Source organism: Didymella exigua (genome assembly GCF_010094145.1).
Source record: "Didymella exigua CBS 183.55 unplaced genomic scaffold M421scaffold_8, whole genome shotgun sequence".
Lineage (NCBI taxonomy): Eukaryota > Fungi > Ascomycota > Dothideomycetes > Pleosporales > Didymellaceae > Didymella > Didymella exigua.
In genome coordinates this window covers 677,266-692,665 of record NW_022984782.1, presented here as the reverse complement: position 1 = coordinate 692,665, position 15,400 = coordinate 677,266, and the positions used below count along the sequence as shown (strand labels likewise).

Below are 15,400 nucleotides of genomic sequence, written 5' to 3'. Positions count from 1 at the left end.
TGGGCCTCACCCGATATCATCGACTTCGACAACACGCAGCGCAAGATCGCAACCACCGAGCCATTCGACGTCAAGCACAAAGACACGGGCGCTATTTTGGATCTACCTTTGGGGTCGTATCTTGTTGTGTTCAATGAGACGGTCGATATGCCGGTAGATGTCATGGGGTAACTCCTTGTACGGAGCTCGTTATGACGGTCTGGTGCGATAATTCAGGCCAGTGCTATGAAAGGGCGCTATCGGTGCGACGCCGCAGATTATCAACCCGCATGAACCGAGGTTGGTGAGAGATTCGAAAGCGGCCCAGATGGTGTTCTATAAGATGAGTGAGCCTGGGGAGGGGTACAGGGGCGTGTATCAGGGGAGCGCGAGCGTGTGAGAATGGGGTAAGAGAATGAATCACTTCATAACGAGTTCATTAGTCGTACTGCATATTCATACAGCTAATCTACGAGTTGCCACCCTTGGTGCCATTACCACCGCTGCAGTGCACCTGGTTCTCAACCCCGTTGATGCTACCACAGCTGAAGAGGTCAGTGCCGGAAGGTGACTTGACATCAATATTGCTGAGATTGATGTTACTGCACACGGTCGGGCTCGAGCACTGCAAGTAACCAACAAGCGGGTCGTACTTCTTGCTCGTGGTGCCCTTGAAGTTCTTGATTGTGACGTCGCTGATCGTCAATTTGGATGGGAACTGGTTGCACAGCGTAATGTTCTTCTGGCCGTAGCACTGGGTAATCTCGATCGCGTAGTCGACGTTGTAAACAGTCATGCCATCGTAGGTGATGTTCTTGACTTCACCAGAGCCACCTCCGCCCTGCAAGTCGCCGGAGAGTGCGGATGCTGCGCCAGGCCAGACCTTAATGCGGGCGCCGTCCGAGGCGTTGGACATGGTGACGTTGGCTACGTAGATGTTCTTGACGATGTCGACCTCGCCGACGTATTGGCCAAGCGAGCCGACAGAGATGCCGTGGGAGCCGTTGCAGCTAAGGTTCTGAACAACGATGTCGGTAGAGTTAGGCTTGAAGGAGACGCAGTCGTCGCCGTTGTCAATGTTTGAGTTCTGGATCACGATGTTGCTGCTGCGGTACGTATCCCAACCGTCAGTGTTTTTGGCAACGTTCGAGCTCGTGCTGCCGCCGAAGATGTCAATGTTCGAATAAACAACGTCGGTCGAGTTGGCGATCAGGTTGTACCACTGTGGGCTGTAGCGGAGCTTCAGGTCCTCGATAGAGCCGCCCTTTAGGCCGATGACACCGAAGAGAATAGGACGCAGAATGTAGATGTTCTTGGCGTAGAGGTCGTACCAGACTTGACCGTTACCGTCAAGGGTTCCACCACCATAGACCTTGACATCTTCGCCACCGATCTGGAAGAAAGTGGTGGCGTTCTGGAATGTATGGTAGAACGCGTTCTTCTGCCAGTAGTCGGTGTCATTGGTGAACTTGATAGTTCCTTGGATATCTGGAAGATCTGTTAGGATCGAGTTAGACTGTGTCGGGGCACCATTACTTACCAAGATCGATGTGCTTGAGGAAAGTAAGATCAAGAGCAGTGCCGATAGTGTAGTTCTTGTCCTTGGGGAAGACAACGTGACCACCATTATTGCACTTCTTGATAGCCTTTAAAATGTTTTTGGAGTCGTCTTTGCCATTACCACCGGCTTTGACCGTGCAGGTCTTTGTGCGCGCAGGCGAAACAGGGAATGGCTTGCCCGGGTGGTGAGGAGCGATGCGGTGATCTGGTCGCTTGGATGGAGTGACCCCGTAGTCGCGTTCCTCGATAGGTGAAGCGAGTGCTGCAGATGCAAGCGCAAATGAGATAAGGCCAGAGACACGCATTTTGGCAACCTTGTTGTGATGTCCGGGCAGAGGAGATTGAATGGGCCGGTGTCTTTTCCATCGCGCTGTCTGCCCTCCTTCTTATACTCACATCGAGCATGATCTTGTCTGAGCGCTCGCCCCACAATCTCCAGAACGGGAGATGAGGGCGCGGACCTGGGGCGGAGAAACTTCCCCCACAATGCAGCCTGGGGGTGGCTAGTGCGTATTGCTAGCCCAGAAAGCTTAGCAAAACGCAAGCACGCTCGGCGCCAAGCGTTGTGATTCGTGGAAGTTTTGGAATCCATGACATGTCAATCTTCCCGACAACCACACCAAGCCGGCAGCCCGGACACAACCCTGGGGTACCGTTGCGTTATCGCACCCTGGCTCGTAGCCTCGTGGTGATGGAGGCGGTATTGACGCTGACGACGCTACTCGCCGAATCCCTCCAATCCAAGCAGCCGCGGTCGACTGCCAGCCGTGTGGATAGCTCCATTGCAGATCAGGGATGAAAGGTTACCCAATAACAGCCAGATTTTCGAAGTGTTCTTGCGTCCAGATATCGAAGGACAACTTATTAGCGGGGCCTTCTGATGAATTGCTCAACCAGCCTTCACAATCCCTGCACTGTTTGTTGCCAACTGTGAGCAAGCTCTTCCTGGGCTGCACATGTTCAGTTCGGTCACCCTCATAACCTTAAGCCCCAGATGGTGTAATTTAGCGAAATGTGCCATTTCGGTAAACCTCTTGTGACCATATTCTCCCCACGACCCGCACCAGCTTTGGGTGACACCTTCATGTTATCGGCACCTTTCATGTCGTTCCACATTGACCATGAAACGTGCTACGGCGCCTTCGTTTCCTACATCATCTTTTCTATTAAGTTTTGGCAGAGCAGAGAGGTCGTCTCTTCGGACCGATGTTCAGCTCGCATAATGGTGCCTTGCATATGATGAGCATTATGCCTAGCGATGGCCAGGGCCAAACAGAAGCGAAAATACCGGCGACCAGGACTGTGGATTCCTGTTGAACAACACTCGAAGTGTCATTGTCGATCTGAGAAGGATCGTTTACAATCACGTACAAAGACGAAGCGCCGGTTGCTGCGCCGCATAACGAACTAAGCACCTGTTCACATCTCAACATGCGATGTTCTCAACCGTATAATCTTGTCACACTCGTGTATGCTATACATTATTGTTTCACATGTTTCCGTGGCTTTGACGCACAGACGTCGATCTATATTGCGTTATGTTCTGCCGTGCAGCATCCGGACCCACTCTCCGGCTTCCGCAGAGCCCCATGCAAGCACTCGAAACATTGTGTCACATTCGTCTACATGTAACATGTCAAATCCTTAATCCACAACAACCATGCCGAAAGCCTTGTGCACGCGCCAATACGACATTAGAAACGCCACAACTTCTGCGCACCATCATCTTTCCGCAGCAGCCTCGAGCAAAAGCCGTAGGTATCGGCAAAGATGACCACGGAAGAGACTGCCGTAGCCACCCATACCCTCCCAGCGCGTCGTACAGAAGACTTGTCACTTCTCCAACCGTCGCTAGAACATGTACAGCCACCGTCGGACCCGATTGGGTCTGACCAATCACCGCAACCACCACGACGCCGCCTGCTTAAGCGAGGAGGCATTCTGTGCGCATCGGGCTGCAGAGCGTCGAATCGAGATGTGAGATCTGAGTTCGGACTGAAGAGCCTGACGCGTCTCCACGCAGGCGAGCCATCAGCCTAGATCAAACCGTTAGTATAGGTATTCGACATGCGGCATCCTCGTTCGGAAGGTTCAGCGAGCCGACGCGCCCAAGAACCAAGGGTTCTCCACTGTGCTCAGCAAGGGCACCGATACTGAGCGACCACACTTCTCGGTTAGTGGAATCGAAGGCCTGACCTGATCATAGCGACCGTGCCAGGAGACGGAGAAGCGAGTACTGCATCTGAGATACTAGAGATAGAAGCAGGGTGCAATCTGCACTTGATATTGATCCGCAGAATTCGCAGTCCAGGTCGAAGGATGCGCTATTCTTGCCATACATGAGATGCTACATGTACAATGCTGCTATCCAGCCACGGCAATCCAGCTGATCGACATCGCGCAGATGGCTCGATACCGCGCACAGCACATGGGGAGGCGAGAAGACTCGAGATTTGGGTAAAAGTCAGATGCAGCGTGAAAAGAAAAAGATTGCGTTCGTGAGATCTATGTAACTACAATATGGCGCGGGCCAATGCCATCCTAGCCCAGCCGGTCGGCGATGCATCGAACGCTTACAGGCACATTAAACCCAATAACACAACCATAAAAGCGACAACGCTAACCCAGATGCAGTCGTACAGTTTCTCAGCGAGCGTGTCCAGCCTAGGCGAGGCGATAATGTGAAAGAAGCATGGACCTTAGCCCAGGTGGGAGGCAAAGAAACGCATGGAGATAAAACAGGTTCATACCGCGCCACCGAACTGCGACAGATCGTCGTAAATATCAATCCCCATGGACATATTCTGCTCCCAAGCGTGACGACTATCAGCAGGGGTGATCGGCTCATCTGCACTAGGTGTGGGGCTGCCACCAAAGAGGGGCTCACCAGGCGTCTGCTCCAGGACGTATGCAGTGTCACCACCCATGAACCCTTGGCTGAGTGGCGTAGCCGGGGTGACAGGAGTTGAAGCGTAGCTGCGTGGCGGAGAGACAAGTTGCGACGCCATATCAAGCATAGGCGAGTAAGATGTGCTGTCCCTTGGCGTGTCGTACGTCATGGACATCCGACTGTACGGGCTATCAATACGGGAATGGTAGGCTGATGACGGTGTGTAGACGCTGCTACCCTCCCACTCGCTACCATATCCACCGTTCGAGTATGGGTCGCTGCTGGGTGTAGGCCGCTGGTACATCCCAGCCTCACGAGCACGCTGAGAGCGGCGCAGGTTGGCAGCGCGACGAGCAGCGTGACCACCCTTAGCACCGGAAGCTTGACGCTGAGGCTGGGGCTGTGTGCGGTGCGATCGCTTGTTGGGAGCTTTGGAGCGGTAGCGAGTTGTGGACTTGACGCCCTCGAGGAGGGCGGCCTGGGTGAGACGCCACATGAAGCCCTTTGTCGTCGCATCGGAGGGCGAGTCAACCTTCTCAAAAGCCTGTTGGGTGTTAGCGGAGTGCCAAGGTAAGAGTCAAAAGGTATCAAGGACGGCAAGTGCGCGGTGCACGAAGAAGGCGGGAAGTGTGATTGGAAACTTACGCCGTTCATGCTGAGGTTGTGCCGGATACTGTTCTGCCAACCTTTCGTCTCGCTGTGCGTCGCCTTATCAGTATGTCTCCTGAACCAGTCGTAGATATCGCGCAGCACCATGGTGTGGTCTGGTGCGTCGAGCAGGGCGCGAAAGATGAGCTGTGCGTATGGCTGCTCCTTGTCGATAGGCTCGTCCTCATGGCCAGTGGAGTATGGTGTTGAGGCGCGAGACATCTCAGAGTACGGGCTGTTGTAGTCGTGCTGATCCTCATGCTTGATGTGAGTGCCGTAGTGAAGGTCCCAGTCGTCGTTCAGCTGTGTGAGCTCCGGTGTGGAGTTATCTGGAAGCGAAGGGGTCGAGCGGAGCTGGGGTGGGGAATGGAAGTAGGCTGCTGGCGGATAGGATGCTGTCATGTCACTGGAGCGGCTGGCGAAGTCGATGTTCTGGAAGACGCGAGGACAGCTTGATGTACACTCGAGCGGGTACTTGATAGCATGATTGGCGTTGAATGACATGCCATTGAAAGCTTGTTGAGGGTACTCGGTGCTGGCCGCGTTTGAAGCGAAGAGTTGGGGGGTGCAGAAAGCATCTTGAACAAAGCTATTGTTAGGAAATTGCCCTTGAGCTGACCACTGCATGGCTTCAGGGTCGAAGATCATGGGTGCTTGCTGTAGGTGGTGGCTTCCGGAAGGTGCGAGCGTTCGATCGGCAGTCGTCATGGACATTGTTTCTTCGTAGGGCTGAGGGGATGTGGAAGGTGAGACGTGTGTTCGCGCAGAAAGCTCAGTGCTGGGGGAAAATTTCAGTTCTTCTCGTGGCCGGATGGTTCCAGATATCTCGGCAGGGGGCAGAAGTCGGGGTGAAGTCGAAAGTGGCATTGCTGTTGAGCTTCTGCCTGGTTGGGCAGTGCACAATATCGGGGAAACGATGTGATGTGTTGGCCAACGATATTTGTGAGACCAAAGGACTGGCAAAGATCGAATCTACCAAAGGACCACAGAAGGATGGACCTGGAGTGAAGCGCGACAATCAAGACATTTGTATGCTTAGCCAGGCACGGGCATCGCGCATTGGGTGGAAAGCTCATTGTCATTCCACGGCTGCCAGCGTAGCTTGATGCTGCGGGCATGCACGGCCGACCGGCAAACAAGGAATTGAAGCGTAGCATGGGGACGGTTGAAGCAGGCGCAGAGATGGTCACACAACGCTGAAGTACCGGACGCAGAGGACCTGAAGGTCATGGCTCCCGGGCCGAGGCGGACCCTGACGCTGCACTACCGCAGTGACAGGTGTCTGCATATGCAGTCCCACAAGAGGAGCCAACCATTTTTTGGTTGGGGTGATCGGCAGCGGGAACATGCATGCCCAACCCCCAGCGTGTGACACTAAAACGGCCACGCATCGAGTGGTGGATTGACCGCTTCGGCAGAGCTCTGTCTACGGATAAGTCCAATAGCACCCTTCACCGAGAGCACGAGAGCATCGGATTGTTCTACCGTAACTTCCCCGCCATAGCTCGCTACGGCTCTGGCAGCGTATACCTATACCTCCCAGGCGCACAATTATCGCCAGCAAGCAATTGTTATTGGATTGGGTGTTGCTTACGTGCAAACTTGACGCAAAGAAGACACATGTAGTGATCGTTGATGTGCATATCGACTCAAGCAGGTACCCTGTAGATCTAGCCTTAGCACAGATGGGTGCTGAATCGACAGCAGCAGCATCCCGTTTGGACGTGACGATGAAGGGCGTGCCACAAGACCTATCCGGTGAAAGCTTCATTGGTATTGCCTCATTTGCACTGACAGCGGCGACATTTGCGTCTGATTGGTCATCGTGCTTGACGCATTCGTCACCGCTCGAGAGATATATACACCGCTGGCAACCGACAGATCGTGGTGTCGTAGATGGCACTTGGGCACCCGGTCGCTCTTGTAGGACAGCTCCATTGCTGGTCACCGATACCACGTTGTCGCACAGAATTGCATGGAGACAGATGGAAGGAGAACGTCGTAAATGGGGAAAAAAAGGCTCGTTGATGTTCTCGGTGTCGTGTAGCCATTAATATACGCAGCGCGATGAGATGAATTGCGAGTGTGGGGCCAACCGGCTACTTCCGATAATAGATCTGCAGCGAATCAGCGTGAGCATTGTGTAGTAGTACGAGAAGGATATACCTTTTTGAACTGGAAGTGCAGTTGCAATATGCCCTGCGCCTCGTTAGCCAATGCTTTGTGGTGACGGTGCGCGTAGCGTAGGCTCGTGTAGCACGAATGAGCTGTCAGGCACTCACCTTATCGAAACTGCTCTTGAAGCCGCGCTCCCGTTTGGCGCTATAATCCCACTCCTTGTCCACGATACGAAAGGCAATGTCCTCGTAGGGCGGCCCGGCGATGAAACGGATCAGGCACGTGTCATCCTCCCCAGCCGGGGCAAAGGATTCGCCTCGTCTGCGACCGTTCTCGCGTTCGATCTTGTACGTGGGCGCTTTTGTTTTGTCGATGAGATCTGGATAAAAGATATTGAACTTGTAGCCCTGGACGACCTTGGGCGGGGGATTGTCGTGGTCGTAGTGGGTCTGATTGTACTTGTTCCACTCATAACCCATCTGCACACGGTTGAAGTAGCGGGGCTTTCGGGGTTTGTAGGTGCCAGCCCACTGCGGTCGCGCAGTCGTGACCTGTTCTTCGGCCGTAAAGACCTCCTCGCCCTCTTCGACCCCGCGTGCGACCTCTCGTTCGTAGAGGGCCATGGTCGCCTGCGAGGAGTCCTCTTTCTCGATGGGCGCGAACCGTGAGGCGCTGACGGTGGCCGCGCCGCTGCCGCCTGTCTTGCTGTTCATCGTGACTTGGTCCGGCGCGGCGTTCTGCGAGGGAACATAGCCGAGCTTCTGTGTTCTCTTGCGTTCGTTGGCCTGGTGTTGTCAGTGTGCCTGCCGTCTGGAGAGGCGTGGCACTTACAATGTCCTCTAGGAACTTCTTCTCGTCCACCTGCTTCAGCGCCTTATCCTCGGTGCTAAGCTTCAACGATGGCTCGGGGTCGAGGGACACGTCGTAGGCCACAGTCATTGCTGACGTGCTACCCAGCGTCCCTTGCAGCTTCTCCTGTACCGACGCCGCAGCCTCTGCTTGTTGTTTCCGTAGCGCCTGGAGCCTCTCCCTGACAATCTCCTGTGATACGCGCCGCAGCTTCGCCTTGGCCTTCCATATGCGCAGACTCCGCAGCAGCTGATCCCAGTAGTCGTAGTCGATGGGCTCGTCTGAGTCCAGCTTTTTCTTCACCTGCACCTCGAGTATCTCCAGCTGCTCGCGTGTCTTGGGCGCGAGGAGCGTGTCGATGTCGGCGGCGACGGAGTTTGTGCTGCGCGAGTCGAACGAATCCCTCGATTTGCGGCGGAGGTCTTTGCAGATAGTCTTGAGCGCCTGCAGTAGTCAGCAATGCGTCTCTTGTAGTAGGACATATCTCCTCACACTCCAGTAGTCTCTGTTGCTGCGGTTGGTTTCCAACGCAAGGTAGTTCTCGATCTCCTTCTCCAGCTCGGACAGCTCTTCTGAACCCAGGCCCTCCAATACGCCTTCCGGGTCGACAACGTCCAGCTCGTGATCCTCGACTTCCTCTTCGTGTACAGATCTGGTAGGGTCGATAAACCGCAACGTGACAGCGAGCCAGTCGATGGGCCTGGCACGACCGCCCTTGACGCGCAGGGCCGCCTTCTTCTTCGCCTGCTGCAGCACGAAGCGGTCTTCGTCCGCGACCCAGGCGTCTTCTGCGGCATTTGTTGACCGCTTTGAGGCCCTCTCGTGTGATCGCGAGTCGCTCGAGCGCTTCGCGGGTACCGTGGACGATGGCGGCGGTCGCTGTGGTGGTCTGTCGCGACCATTGCGTTCCCAGGGCGGAGGGTTGCGCGACGACATGTTGTGTGGAGGATAGTCGTGTCGTGTTGCGCGCTGAACAGGCTTCGAGGCCGCCATCTATCGCCGGTCTCGAAAACGTCAGCCGCCGTGACGTACGGTACCTGCCCCGGCCGCCTGGACCCCCTGCCGCACCTGCCGCCTAGCATCGGCAGCCCTGCACAGAGACCACCACACCTTACAAGGCGTGCTACAGGCATCAAAGACCATGCATGGACGTCTTGTGTCTATGAAATCAATGGCGCGCGCCACAGAGTTCAATCTTTGTTACGCCAGACCTTGAGCGCCTGCATGTCGTCCTGGCGCGTTCTGGAGCTGTCCGAGCAGCCGGACGGCGAGCCCATCCCCCAGCTGCTCGTCAAGTCAGCCTTCAACGCCGACTCTTACACCATCTTTCTCACGTGCTTGACCAACATCTGGAGTGAGCACGTCGACCTGTCCGGCATTGTGGGTCGCGCTGCCGAGCAACAATCACCCATCGAAGTCAGCAAACAGGACACTGCGCAGCTAGCCATCCTCCTTGGAAATGTCGACAAGTCTCTTGGATGCTCTGAAGACGCCGAATGTCGTCTCACGCGTGAAGGATTAGATGGAATTACGTTGCACACCACTATTCGCCTGCCTGAACCACTGGATTCCTTGACCTGGAAGTTCCACCTGCAGAAGCGCACTGCCGTAACACTCAAGAACGAGCTGATCCTGCCATTGCTTGTTTCATCACACATTCAGTATGAACGCATCAACGACCTGATCACAACAATCGAGAACAAGGACAGGGCCATTACCCGCATGGTCGATCAGTTCGAATCCAGCAACTTGGATCTTGCTGCAGCTTTCCCAAGCATAGGAGGCTTGAAAACAGGTCGCAAATTGATCAAACGCGAGCAAGCAGCGAGGCATCTACCCGCACTCAGGCCTTTTCAGCAGCATGTTTGGAGAGAGGAAACAGCACAATTTGCAGACTCGGATGTCACCACACTAGGCTTGTTCCAGGAGGCGCTTGTCCAGTGCACACTGAATGTGCCCACAAGTCTCCATGCAAGCGAGGGTGCAGCAGACTGGCTGGCTGATGTACCCACTCGGCTGACCTTCGCTGAAGCCGCGGTCAAGATCAAGGTTAGGGAACTCGCGCCAGTCTTCCAAGGGCCGCCGAGGCACGGTCACGAGTCGAGTCCTATAGCTGATGACACTGAGGACGACTTTGAGGTGCATGAGAACTTCAAGGTACACTCAACTATAATTCGCATCATCAAAGCAGGCTGACGATACTGCAGACACGCAACGTACCCAAGAAGATCGCAAAGAGGCTGGAGCCTACACCGCCATCAGCCCAGCATGGCAACGCAGTGGACGACGACGAATCGACCGAGGACGACGATGATCTTGATGCGCCATCAAAAATCCAAAGTCAGACTCAAATTCAGACCCTCGGCCGCACGGCACGACAGACGCGGCAACGCACCAAGTCGCCTTCTCCACAGCCGCCAGCAGAGCCAGCAACACCTCCTCCACCAGCCAGTCGGCCCAAGGCTAAAGGCTTTCGCATAGGAGGTAGAGCCAAGAAGACTACTCCAGACACATTGCAGGATAAAGAGACCAACCCAGAGGCCCCAGCTCGAGCATCGATGCCGCCACTGTCGCAAGTCGAGTCAACCGAAACATTTCTCAAGAAACCTCGGAGGGCATTCAAAATTGGAGGCAAGAACAAAGCCAGTCATGAGCCTGGTTCATCGCAGCATGAGGTTACCGTATCACCGACAATGAACCGTTCCAAAGATGCTCAGTCACCGGCGTCGAGGTCATCACCACCGCAGATGCCTGAAGCGATGCCGAAAGAAGGAACCAATGTTGAGAAATTGCATGAACAGACCCCTGAGGAGAAGATCAAGCGAAAGAGAGCTGAGCTTAAACGTAGGAACGAGGAGTTTGCTAAGAAGCAAGCGCAGCATAAAAAGAAGAAGCGTTTCTAGGGCCATTGCCACTTGAGACATACTCTAATCAACTGTGGATGACCTCAGGTTCCTGAATGAGCAAGCGTGAGTGTCGTTTGTTCTTCTTGGTATTCTGACCTCTATTTGGATATTGCCGTTTGTCTGCTTTCCTCATTCACTTAATCTGCCAACCCCGCATGGGTGCGCCTCCCTCACGACACCACGGACGGACACGCGCCTGCTCGATCTCTCAACTTGGCAGCCTAGACCTTGAGCGCGTCACGCGCGACAATTGCTACCCAGCATTATGTGTTTGTATCACTACCTCTACTTCTCAGCGTGTCAACACGGCGAATTAACGCTCATCACCTACTGCGACAAGGCAAAGGCACTGGGCCTAGCCAACACGTATGTGCGCTCATTCACGCACAAAATACTACTGACAGCCTTCAGGAATAGTCCTTCGGGGTATAGTATCGAAATTGCGTGTGAACAAAGCCTTACTTCATTGTCAATACCCCCTGCAAGCAATCATAGCGCTCCACATTCGCATAGTCAGCACCACCACCACCACAACAACAACAACAACAACAACAACAACAACAACAACATCATGGCAACATTATCACCTTCCAAGCCTCGCACGTTGCCCGGCTACGGTCCCACGCCGGTTCAACAGGAACGCTCATCACCCCAGCGCGCTGCATTCGTCCCCCGTTCCGCGCTTCCAGAACCTGGATCCCAAAGCCCTTCGCCGACGTCGCCGTCGTCCACATCCCTGTTGGCGGCGCAAGCCATTCAAGCCTTCAATAGCGATGGCGTACATGACGGCGCTTTCTTGCTATCCACAGAAGATCTTGGCCAAGGTACATACATGCCATCTTGATCTTGCATACTCGATTCGATGCCAGTGGCTGACTTGCGGATAGATTTTAGACACGATGCTGTCTCTGAGATCAATGTTTCGGCCCGCAATGGTCGTGGCTCTGACGAAGAGACCGTGCAAGGTTCATCTGAGGCCAGTGTTGACATCATCACGGAGCGTGACACGATCGCATATAGCGACGTGCGATCGGCCAGTCCTCGCAAGCCACTCCCTGCGCAATGGCTGCCCTCATCCAACTCGCCCACTCTGACGACAACTCAAAGAATGAGAGTCCACGGGGACACGATGGCTTCTTCAAGCGGATCACCCATCGACCGCAGAGCTATTCGAATAACGCGTAGCTCGATCGATTTCGGGAAAGCCCACGCAGACACAACTTCGTTCCTCACCAAAGAGGCACTGGATGCTGTCGATGCCAATATTACATCGCCAACACTCCGGCGGAGTCCAAGCAAGATTCAACGTTCGCCGACCAAAGTCCCTTGGAACAGTCCAGCTGTGTCCCCGAAAGTCGGAACCTTGCGCCACAGCGGTGCATCACCCACGAAGCCATCTCCACCTCGGGTCACACACCTCGGTGCCCATGTAACAGTTGATCATAGGCGCGCTCCCAGTAGCATCATCTCTACCGGAGCGACGTCATTCCACACTGCGCATGGCTCGCCGGTAAGAAGCTCTGCTTGCTCCCAGAGCAGCTTCTCATCAGCTGAAGACCTCGACGACAGCGTCTCTTTCCACTATGCTGACTATGTGGCTGACCTCGATGTGGAACAGGTCAATGATCTGAACAGCAGAGGAACGACCGCTTCAACGGCAGCTGCTAAAGCTTCGCTTCGATCCCGGACTTCAAGGCCAGAACTCTCGATCCGCATACCACCCTCAGACGCCTCTGTTGACGCTGAACAAAGGTCAGCCTCTACTATCGCCTCCGCCACGAGTAGCACGGCAGTGAGCATTGAGGAAGTAGAAAATTCGGGAATTGGACTTCTTGAGAATCATCACGGTACTGCGACGCAGTCACGCATTCCTCGCATGTCCATCAGCAAAGGAAGCAGCGCTCGTGCCCCTACACTCAGCTCTACACTTAAGCAAACGAAGTCTACACAGACACTACGATCGCCGAAGGCCATTAAAGGCAAGCCAGAGCCGAAGAGCACGACTTATTCAAAGACAACTAGAACGAAATCACAGCATCATGTTCGCACCATTGACAGCACGGGATCCACACCAATTTTGTCTAACCACAAGAGTCGTGACTTCGGCCTACCCGCAAGCGTCGCTTGTGTAGCCAAAACAAACACAGAGCGCGCGACACGCGCACGAGATGTCGACTTGCTCACTTCGTATCTGCAAGACACTGCACTTCAGGCAGCTGAACCGGCTGAAAGCCTGCCGGGCACAAATACGACATCCCGAGCGACCAGTAGCTCTACCGTCAAAGCTTCACGGGTCACTGAGGATCCGGTGATATCCAGCTCCGCAGATGTGCAGACTCGCAAGCGCCCAGACTCTTTGGGTAAGCTTAGGCCTCTGCGACTTTGGGCCATTCTTGGTGCAGTTACTCACCCATATGGCAGTAGGCAATATTCACTCGAGTGACGCAGACGATGAGTATGACGACTTCTCGATAATTGCGCCAGTCCGTGGTAGAAGCGCGCAGTACCATCCAGTCACCCGACGCACAACCATTAGTGAGGTTTCGATGCAATCGAGCTCTGCTTCGGACCTACGCGCCACCGCGACTGAGTTTGTTCCTACTCTGAAGGACACCTTCGAAAGTATGCGACTACATGATGGCTTGTGTATCTAGATACTAATGTGGACCCAATAGACGTCTCGGACCCTCAGCAGCCTCCTAGTTTACCCGATATGTACGCTCTCGACGGTTACGGGATTCCGTGGTTCTATCACATGTACCCAGTACCATGGATGTTCCCACCGATGTATGGCAAGGGCCGCTCAAAATCGCCGAAGAAGTTTCGGCCAACGAAGCAGCGCCCGACCATGACTGCTCCTATGGCGGACCAGAAAGAGAGGCTGGAAGCGTTCAACTCCGCGCAGACGGAGAATGCGGCCAGCATCACGAACTCAACCACCTCCGCGCCGGATACTCCGAGAGGAAGCGACGCTGCGCCGTATCGCCAAATCTTGGCTGCTGCGCCCGACAACATACCTGTAACTTGTACCACGCCCCATGTGAAGGCCTCCGACGGCTCGTTCTCGATCCAGCTCGACATGATTGCGCACCAGACCGCTCTACATCCCAAGATGAATATTACGCATCCACCAGTCGATCTTACTTCCATCCGTAACGTTCCTGCTCAGGTCGACTACCTCCAGGGTCATGCGCAAGGTTATAGCACACTCCCTTCTAGACGTCGGAACCAACGTCAGGTCGGTAATGGACTGTATGGTGGTCGTGGCAATGTTGGTATGCCTATCTATGCAACCGCTCCTTTCCCTACGCCTGTTCCGCCAATGGGACGCCCCGTCCAGAACTCTGGAGGCAGTCATGATCCTTATGCCGGGTACACGGTTGGCACCCAGGGATGCGGTACGGTCGAGATCGAGAAAGCAGCCGAGTACGGCGGTGGTCAGCCCTGCAACACTTGTGAGCCAGATCACTGAGTACCTTCAGGGTGCACTTTTGGAAAGCTGGTCGCGGAATGAAAGATCAGGAGCAGCCTTATTAGTATTGGAATCATGTTTACAGAGCATGATCATTTGAAACTGGGGGTTTGGTTATTCGGGAGGTCCGAAGTGTCATTCGTTTGATCGTGGTCGTACTGGATAGGTTGCAGTGATAATGAATAGAATTCATGGCGACTATGTGTGCTTGACTACCTTCGACTGTGTCGTGAAGTTCAACGGTGTCTCTAGCTGCTTGTTGCTCGCTTATATTATAAGGGTAGCTGAGGATATTATGAGGTAACCTCTGCCAGATGGTCGAGGTTCTAAAATCTTCTACTCGTGAGCATTGAGAATGCCTCGGGTTCTGTAATTCACATGATAGTATACAGTGCCGATCCAATTGATGACACAAGTCCCCCGAATAAGTCCCGCCTCTACTGTGCAGCTCGGTCTCAGAAAATGTGGACCTGTACTAGTGTGATCCCGAGCTTACTGAAATTCGTTCTTGATTCTAGCTTTGGGCATCATGGCGACTATTTTGCTAGATCTAGTAGTCAACACAGTACGGAATATGTGTATTGCATGGTGCTGATCACAGGTAGCTTCACGCATACCTGGCTGTCACGTCTGCGATCACTAAGTCGCAATCACCAGCTCGGCTACAAAATCTTTGCGCGCGACCATATCTTCGAAACCTGTGCACTCCACGCAGACAAACATACTAATGCACGTACACCGCACAACACGTAGCAACGCCCCCTCGCCTTCGAGTCGCTACTCTCGGCCACCAGGCCCCACATGGCCCATACCCCTCCCTCTCGAGTCGCAGTCCGCACAGCTCATCCCGCCAACACTTCTCATGTCTCCTCCTCTGATTTCGCGGCTCGAATCGCCAACCCCCCTCTCCCTCACCTCCCCGCCCCGCGCGTCACCTACACACAACCCGCCCCTCCCGCTCACTTTCCACTGGCGCTG

The 15,400-nt window shown here is 54.4% G+C and overlaps 4 protein-coding genes across 4 annotated transcripts; 1 reads left to right on the top strand and 3 right to left on the bottom strand.

The window, feature by feature from the left end:
- Window positions 1-400: 400 nt before the first annotated feature.
- Window positions 401-1,977, bottom strand: M421DRAFT_418784 (glycoside hydrolase family 28 protein). Its single transcript, XM_033591899.1, has 2 exons — window positions 1,520-1,977; window positions 401-1,467 (listed from the first exon to the last, which is right to left on the bottom strand). Exons 1-2 carry the CDS (start codon window positions 1,842-1,844, stop codon window positions 449-451), a joined length of 1,344 nt encoding a protein of 447 aa, XP_033450719.1. The 5' UTR covers window positions 1,845-1,977; the 3' UTR covers window positions 401-448.
- A 2,306-nt stretch (window positions 1,978-4,283) lies between these two features.
- M421DRAFT_58836 (uncharacterized protein) lies at window positions 4,284-5,704 on the bottom strand (the record flags this gene model as incomplete). Its single annotated transcript, XM_033595634.1, has 2 exons — window positions 4,284-4,973; window positions 5,075-5,704. The coding sequence occupies 2 exons, from the start codon at window positions 5,702-5,704 to the stop codon at window positions 4,284-4,286; spliced, it is 1,320 nt and encodes a 439-aa protein (XP_033450718.1).
- A 1,472-nt stretch (window positions 5,705-7,176) lies between these two features.
- Window positions 7,177-8,980, bottom strand: M421DRAFT_99781 (uncharacterized protein; the record flags this gene model as incomplete). The annotated part of the gene is made up of 5 exons (XM_033598802.1): window positions 7,177-7,194; window positions 7,244-7,276; window positions 7,360-7,980; window positions 8,027-8,488; window positions 8,537-8,980. 5 exons carry the CDS (start codon window positions 8,978-8,980, stop codon window positions 7,177-7,179), a joined length of 1,578 nt encoding a protein of 525 aa, XP_033450717.1.
- A 288-nt stretch (window positions 8,981-9,268) lies between these two features.
- M421DRAFT_90998 (XLF-domain-containing protein) lies at window positions 9,269-14,422 on the top strand (the record flags this gene model as incomplete). Its single annotated transcript, XM_033597903.1, has 7 exons — window positions 9,269-10,201; window positions 10,252-10,888; window positions 11,247-11,316; window positions 11,362-11,774; window positions 11,838-13,310; window positions 13,372-13,572; window positions 13,605-14,422. The coding sequence occupies 7 exons, from the start codon at window positions 9,269-9,271 to the stop codon at window positions 14,420-14,422; spliced, it is 4,545 nt and encodes a 1,514-aa protein (XP_033450716.1).
- Between the last annotated feature and the right edge of the window lie 978 nt (window positions 14,423-15,400).